Consider the following 8,285-nt stretch of genomic DNA (forward strand, 5'->3'; position numbering starts at 1 on the left):
CCTTTGGTAGGTGACTTATTTTATTCAGCAAAATATTTTCGAGGTTCATTTCTTTGCAGCGACACTGGAAACAGTTCTGAAGACACAGCGGGAAGGACTCAGATCTACCGGAGGTTCAAAGGTTCACGTGGCCAGTCCAAACGGTCCTGTGCGGGAAGGGGAGCCCTGGCGGTCACTGGAGCGTTAGGCGGGTTTTGTAAAGTCATCTCAGGAGGCTCCCTTGGGCTTTGGGGCGTGTAATCTGCTTCTAAAAGTAGGGGCGGGGCTTTCCAGCCTAGCGCGGCGGCTGTGCGCATGCGCGGCTGCTGGACCACCTCCCGCACTTGCGCGAACCACAGCGTCCTCCCGCAGCAGCAGGCTCCGCTCTCCGCCAAGGTCTCCGGATCTCTGCCTCTCGCCGCCGGCTCCACCTGCAACCATGAGCTCCTGCAGCCGCGTGGCGGTGGTGACCGGGGCCAACAAGGGCATCGGCTTCGCCATCACGCGCGAGCTGTGCCGGCACTTCTCCGGGGACGTGGTGCTGGCGGCGCGGGACGCGGAGCGCGGCCGGGCGGCCGTGCAGCAGCTGCAGACCGAGGGCCTGAGCCCGCGCTTCCACCAGCTGGACATCGACGACCCGCAGAGCATCGGCGCCCTGCGGGACTTCCTGCGCCGCGAGTACGGCGGGCTGGACTTGTTGGTCAACAACGCGGGCATCGCATTCAAAAGTAAGGTGCTGGGCGGGCTTGCTGGGGGCCCCCGCAGAGTCATGGCCGCTGGCGACTGGGGGTCTCCGGAGAGCTCCCTGGGATAGAGAGACCCCCGAGGTGGGAGCGGAGTCCGTTCGCAGTCTGGTAGACCTTCACGTTTCCCCCGCTGAGACCTTTCCAGTTTGCTTCAAACGTTTTCTCCACGACTGAAGTTTACAGCAGCCAAGGAAACTTTTCGCTGTGTGTTTTCGAACAACTAAGACATTGCAAAACAAAAATAAAGTCCACAAGCTCGTGTGTGTGTGTGTGTGTGTGTGTGTGTGTGTGTGTGTGCCAGCCGCCCCACGGGAACCAGAGAAGCTCGCACCAGAAAACGGTCATCCAGCAGGCTCCTTAGCCTTCACTGGGTGTCCTAGGCACTATTTGGGGTGGGGTGGGGGGCCCCAGGGGGGGAGGATGTTAATCTATCTGTAGAACTTGATGACATTGTTACAATTGAATCACTCTGTTTTTTCCTTCCCCAAAGATGCTGATCCCACACCCTTTCATACTCAAGCAGAGGTGACCCTGAAAACCAACTTTTTTAGTACCCGAAACGTGTGCACAGAATTACTGCCTCTCATAAAGCCCCAAGGTAAGTGGGAGCTGCAGAACCCCAGTGTGGCCCCGCCCCTGCTGGAGCTGACCTCTGCCCGCCACCCTCAGCTCTGAGCCTCCTCCAGGGTGTGGTTCAGCTGAGGACTTTGCCTCCTCCAAGGCCTAACCTGGCAGCTCTCCTGCCAGAGCTCTTTGCACACCTGGGTCCTTCTTACCCACGATGCCTTGCTTCTAATGCCCCAAGGATGGATTCGCATAGGACCCATCTCTTGTCACCTGTGCTTCCTCTGCTCCAGAGTGAACTTTCTCAGTCCAGGGAGCTGGCCTCCTGTTGGTGGCAGCAGCACTTTTACTCGTTCATTAAACAAACATTTCCAACACATTTTATTGTGTTCTCGGTGATGAGTTACAGTGATCGAAAATCATTTCAATGATGTCTACACAGCCTGTCCAGCAACACTGCTGACATTCTCCAGAACCCTTGAACTTCCTCAGGATTTCTGGTCTAGTGGTTCCGTTTCTAGGTGTCTGGTGTCCCTGTACTCTTGTCTTCTCATCTTTGCTTTAGAATAGTTGTTAACCATTTGGCCACCTGTGGATTTTTTTTTTAAAGACACTTAGTACTCTTTATCTTGTGACTTAATCTGTTATTTAATTTTAATGGGGGAGGCAGCCTTGTTCTTTTCATTTGTAACATTTGTGGACATTTACAATATTAAAGGAACTTAAATTCAATTAATTTTTTTGAAGAATGCTAGATATGAATATGAATATAATTAAAATAATGGCCCAAACTATTGTGTCAAAACTTATAGCTAAACACTTGGTGTTAGTATATCTCCATATGGTCCAAGATTTTGATATAAAGTACTTTGGCTGCAAGGATGGACATTTGATTTCCTCCAGTAATAGAAATATCTCTTAATGCTGGAGAGCTGTTTCTCGTGTCATTGTTTCTATTTTTATTTTTAACGCTGTTGGTTTTGGCACAGCTGTCTGCAAGAATGGGAGGAAGAGGAGGTTGTCTACTCCAGTTGAGAGTTCCAGTCTCAGATACCCAGCAGGGCAATTCCACCCTGCCCCATAGGGGTGATGTGAGTGAGCATAGATTCCATGGTGGGGAGGTGCTTTATCTTGTTGTTGTTCTGGTTTTTTTAATCTGCAAGAATGGAACAAAAGCATACTTTACCAAAGTAATTAGGCTAATATTTGGAGAATGACAGAGGTCAGTGTAACATATCTACATGAATACTTAATTCCTTTCTTTAGAAAGAATGTCTTATTTTTTTAAGAAGGGTGTCTTCATTAAAATAAGCATATGTCCACAAAGTAGGCTTTCTTTGAATGAGAAATTACTTAATAATGATTACAATTCTATTTGCACATTTCTCAAACAGGGCAGAATTATAACCTGACTTTGAAACTATATTTGAATAAACCCCAAAACTATTAACTCTTTAGGTATAGCCTAATACTTTTTAACAAGCCTAATAATTTTTCCTCTAAGCAAGCGGTCTATTTGTTGTAATTCCAATATAAACTACAGAGAATAGGTTTTCAGGAGAGAGATATCAAAATGCTGTGATTGAATTTCAAAATATGCTACCTAGTCTCACACGCAGAAAAAGTTCTGAAAAGTTGAAAAACTACACCAAAACTGTTAAGTAGTACCCTTCACGTCTCAGAATCTATGCAAGCACAGAATCTAACCTACCTTATCCTTTAAACTTCCAATAAAAGAACTGGTAAGTAAAGAAGTAAAACTACAAAAACCTGCCCTGGTTCTTCAAGCAGTTTAGATAAGGGGTACATGATCCTGGAAGATGTATTCCCCCCTCCTCCCTAACAAGGTCTGCAAGTCCTAGTTTGTCAGACACACACCCTCACCCCCAGGTCAGCAGTGCCTGCTTAGGATGAAAGGAGGTTCTCAGGCAAGTTGTCAAAGGACATATCATATTCTTATTGTTTTTATGAAAAAATACACCTGTTAGCTAGTGTTTCTCGTCAGATCTTGTTTCTTCTATATAAACATTTCCATTTATATAACACTGAGTTCATTTTTCCTACGTTCTCATTCCTGTGCCAATGCGTGTCACTGCAGCAGACATTTCTTGGTTCCATTTCTTGACAAAACCAATATTGCTCTCCATCCTCCAGCACTTTACTTGCCTCACCTGGAATGCAGTAAATGGAGTTCAAGTAGAGAGGTCCCATCCTCTATACCATCTTGCTGAGACCCCATCATCCCCTCACATCTCAGGAGTTTGCCTACCAGTTTCTCCTTGGTTCATCATGTCCATCCCAGCCTTCCCTCAGTCTCTCTACTGTCATTTCTGGACGAATACAAAACCACCTGAGTGGCCGCCCTCCTGGGCTTCCTTCCCTTGCACCGTCCACTGACAGCAGACTTCCCCTCTTGAAAACCCGCAGGAAGGAAACCCAAGCTGCTGTGCATGGTTTACAAGGATCTCTGTCACCTGACGCTGCCTGACAGCAGGCTCTCTCTACCGCCCTATCACCCTGCTCAGTGTGCCCTAGCGTACTGTTTTTATAACCCTGGCCCTAAGGCCCAGCCTGGGAGGGACACACCAATCCCGCCAATGTGCATTTGGAAAGCCAAGCTGCCACTCTTAGGGAATTTGAAGCGGGCTATGAATGGAGGACACGCATGTACAGTGTGCCCGCCAGTCTGCTTGATGGTGTCACGTCTCACCTCACCCCCTTCTCCCAGCCTGCTCCTCCTAAAAGGCTCTACTTGCCCAAGACGGGCTCCGTGGGTGCCACAGAGTGGTTCTCTCCAATGATGCCTGACCCCTGCAGCTGTCCAGCCCCCGAGGGCAGGTTTAGAACTCTGCGTGACTGCTAGGGCTGCTGTGGACAACCACAGCATCTTTGTGGCCGACAAGATGAGAAACTCATCCTCGCCCAGTTCTGGAAGCTGGGAGATTCTTCCCTTCCGTCAAGGGGACGCCACCTATTGGATCGGGACCCGCCTTCCTTCCCTGTGTCCTCATGCTCAGTTTGCAGAGAGTATCTTCGAAGGCCTTATTTCCAAAGTCATGCTCACAGATAACCAATGGGTAGGACTTCCCCGCGAATCCTTTGCAGAGCCGTCATTTAATACGGAACCAGCTCCTATGCCACCACCACCCCATGTGCATACATTCATCATATGACTCATGCTGGGTCCATTTGGCTTTGCTGATAGATTTTCTTTGAATGCTCACTGTTTTATTCAACTGCATGATGACAATTAAAATCCTATTTGCACATTTCTGTGAGGGGTCGGAATTATAACCAGAACTGATTCAATTTAGACTTGCCTAGCAAAGATCAATTCCCAAATGGAATTATGTCTGTAGATATAAAGGTTAGAGTCCCAATGCTTATTTTGGGAATAGGGGGTACACAATTTATCCCATGACCTTCCCAATATTCTCAGCCTGGTTCAAAGAAAACAACGCCATGACTCTTGGGTCTCAGAAAATATCCGGAAGTAGAATGTTCAGTGCACGGATTGTCATAGAGAAGGAAAAGGGGGTTTGTGCCATTAAGGACTGCTGAAGGCTCCCTGTAGACAGACAGATGTGTGTTTTTAAACACTTTTGAAAATCCTGTCTTTAAAATGAATAATTTTTAAATATACTGGCCACGCCCAAAACTAGGAATATTGCAACAATTCCCGAGTAGCCATGACCTAAATTAAAGTATCGGACAGCGGCAGGGTCATCTAAGCCCCTTAAGTAGTCCCTCCTAACTGGTCTTCACGTCCCCCCAGCTGCCATGCTGAATTTGAAAGGATATTTTTACTTATTGCTGCTGGAGCTTAGGGTTTGGGTTGGTTGGTTTTCTCAAAGTCATATTGTATATTTTTGAAAGGCAGATGTTATAAACCAAGACTTAAAGAGATATTGCTTTTCAGCTTTCGAAGGTCAATGTCACTGGACTGTGCTTAGGGAAACCTGGTGGTAAGTCTCCTGGGGCTGCTGGAACAGGAGCACCTCAAATGGTTGCCGGTTCAGAGCAGAGACTGAGCTCCTCACAATCATGGATTCTAAGGGTCCAACTCAGGGCCTCACCCCTGGGGATGCTTGCCATGCACCCCGCTCCTATTTCCAGGGTCTGCTGGTGGGCTTCAGCACTCCTTGGCTTGTAGGTTGTCTCCTTTATGATAGGTGCCTTCCCCCTCTGGGTGACTGATTAGGTGGATGACCCACCCTACGGTGGTCTGGCCTCTTTAGCACAACAAAGTATACCCCATTTTCAGACAGGATCAGGAGACAGGACTGCAGGAGATCTGTGGGGACACAAATTAATCTATTACATCTACCCCCCCCCCTACTTCGTGATCCTGCAAAGAGTCAGTGGGACAGGTGTGGTTCGATGCTGCCCGCAATGAACTTTGTAAATGTTGCCATTGTACTGAAGAGCACTGATGTGCAAATTGTCTAGGTCCCTAGTGCAGTCGGGATCTAGAGCTGCTAGCTCTGTGACTCCCAGAGTGAATGATCCTCTCCCCCACCCCACCCCTTCTGACACACACACACACACACACACACACACACACACACACACTGATACCTCCGTTGTCCAATGGCTCCTAGCTAGAACTTTCCACCATTCAAACAGCATGTTGGAGGAAATCTGATCAGGTTTCACAACTTTGCAGGATATGCAAACCGAATAAGCGCCATGAAAATAACGTGTCTGGCTTGAAAGTCACTTTTGCCTCGGTTGATACGAACACATGATGCTTCAGTGAGAGTGCCGCTCTTGCTCAGATAACATACACTGCTTCTGTTGGTGCATCAAAACATGAGTCACTAGGCTGCTACTGCTTTTTTTGCGCTTTGTTTTCATAAAATAAACTATCTCCAAAGAAAGTTAGTGATACTATCAGTAAAGCTAAGAGGAAAACTGAGAATCACGATAAAATTAAAGCAATCATTGAAAATTTGAATGTAGAAAAAGAAAGAAATTTTAAGTGTAGTTGCTGGGTTTGTTTGCTTTTACTTGAATGATTTCTTTATATAAAACTTAGGTAAATCTAGAGGGAGCGGCTAGATTAATAGCTTCTTAGGATTAGAACGGGAGCTAATAATAATGGCTATAATTTGAAGAAATTATTGATTAGGAGATGACTGTATAACTCTTTAATATACTTAAACGCAGAATTGTATGATACATGAGTTATTTGGCAAATAAACCATTGTTTTTTTTCTTTTTTAATGTTCTGGAAAAGCCAGCTGCAGACTTAGTTCCTCTGCCTGCAGTACTGAAATCCAGTGAAGTTTCTGAGTACAGTTACTCTAGAGACCACACCTTCACAAGTAGCCCCCGTTATCTCAGTTGCCTTGGATCCTTGCTTTGGACCCTGAGCATCTGGGCAGTGAGGCGCCCATACTGAATGTCAGCAATGTTTACAAGTCGGTCATGCCGCAGCTGGGGTTCAGCGCACAGTTAACTCAGTGGCACGATACACTGTCGGTGTTGTACAGCCATCGCCAGTATCTACGTCAAGTTTTTTGATGTTCATCCCAAATGGAAATGTTAGAACATTTTTAATAGAACAATCTGTGGAAAAGATACCCTTTTGGTTTTGCCATCAGGAGCTTGATAGAAACTTGACAGGCTTGGTGTTTGATACTGGCCTTTGCCGTGCCTCTCTTTGCTATCTAACAGTGTTTATTGTTTTTCAGGCAGAGTGGTCAATGTGTCGAGCATGGTTAGTCTCCGTGCACTTAAGTCCTGCAGCCCGGAGCTGCAGGAGAAGTTCCGCAGTGACACCATCACAGAGGAAGAGCTGGTGGCCCTCATGAACAAGTTCATAGAAGACACAAAGAAAGGGGTGCACCAGAAGGAGGGTTGGCCCAACACTGCATATGGTGTGTCGAAGATTGGTGTCACCGTGCTGTCCAGGATCTACGCCAGGAACCTGAGTGCACAGAGACCAGGCGACAAGATCCTTCTGAATGCCTGCTGCCCAGGGTGGGTGAGAACTGACATGGCGGGGCCCAAGGCCACCAAAAGCCCAGAAGAAGGGGCAGAGACCCCTGTGTACTTGGCCCTTTTGCCCTCAGATGCTGAGGGGCCTCACGGGCAGTTTGTTATGGAGAAAAAAGTTGAGCAGTGGTGAGCTTGACTCACAGAGTGTCATCCTTGGGCACCATTTTGTTCCTATTTTGATTCAGTTACAGGACATCAATCTGATACTTGTCAACATTTCTAATCCTACTAATTCTTCTGTGATTCCCCCTCCACCTCCTACCCCCAAATGTTTTAAGGGGGAAAAAATATGTGTAATCTGTGACAAGAATAACCAAGGATTAGTAGATGAATAAAAGTGGTTCTTGATAATGCCTAGTTTTGTGTGGATTATTTGAAAAACAAATGTTTTTTTCGTCAGTCTTCCCACAGCTCTCGCAGTATGTCATTTTCAATGCCAGCGTCCTGAGCAATCAAAGCACTGGGGAGGGCTTATCTTTTCCAAGCATTCTTTGCAGGTATGCCCTCTACCCGTCTAACAGAACCACTTTAAGGGATGAAGGCAGTGGGCTTAACCTCTCTACCCATATTTCACAATAATCATTCTTATCATACATTGTTCTATCAATAACAATTGGAAGAAGAAATCAGTGTAATCTTTGAACAGCCAGTCCCTATTCACGATTCTTAGAATTAAATTCTTTTTCATCGGAATTATCCCATTCATAAGCAATGGGATATTGGGCCTCCAGCCGCATCAAGTCAGGACCTCACCTTCCGTCCACCGTGTTAACAAAGCAGCATGGCCTCAGAGAAGTTCAAGGGGAAATTTCACCCCGAGCCCCAGATTTATCACATTCATTTTCATCCTTTCAGACAGGTATAAACAAAAATCAAAACCTTCACTTCCTGTGTCCTTTCCAGAAAACAGTCGAGTAAACAGTGTGGCAAAGAACAAAAACTACCCTGTTAGAGAGGAAAGACAAGTATATACTCTCCATCTTCATGATTTCT

The 8,285-nt window shown here is 46.4% G+C and overlaps 1 protein-coding gene across 1 annotated transcript; it reads left to right on the forward strand.

Moving 5' to 3' along the window:
• The first annotated feature begins 316 nt into the window (after positions 1-316).
• Positions 317-7,649, forward strand: LOC142441340 (carbonyl reductase [NADPH] 1). The gene is made up of 3 exons (XM_075543369.1): positions 317-707; positions 1,216-1,323; positions 6,986-7,649. Exons 1-3 carry the CDS (start codon positions 419-421, stop codon positions 7,420-7,422), a joined length of 834 nt encoding a protein of 277 aa, XP_075399484.1. The 5' UTR covers positions 317-418; the 3' UTR covers positions 7,423-7,649.
• Positions 7,650-8,285: the final 636 nt, after the last annotated feature.

The sequence above is a fragment of the Tenrec ecaudatus genome, chromosome 2 (assembly GCF_050624435.1).
Source record: "Tenrec ecaudatus isolate mTenEca1 chromosome 2, mTenEca1.hap1, whole genome shotgun sequence".
Taxonomy (NCBI): Eukaryota; Metazoa; Chordata; class Mammalia; order Afrosoricida; family Tenrecidae; genus Tenrec; species Tenrec ecaudatus.

Excerpts from the sequence above, each read along its gene's own strand:
- LOC142441340 (XM_075543369.1), top strand. The coding sequence starts at position 419 with ATGAGCTCCTGCAGCCGCGTGGCGGTGGTGACCGGGGCCAACAAGGGC. Across the intron at positions 708-1,215 it reads CGCGGGCATCGCATTCAAAA|ATGCTGATCCCACACCCTTT; the intron begins GTAAGGTGCTGG and ends CCTTCCCCAAAG. Across the intron at positions 1,324-6,985 it reads GCCTCTCATAAAGCCCCAAG|GCAGAGTGGTCAATGTGTCG; the intron begins GTAAGTGGGAGC and ends ATTGTTTTTCAG.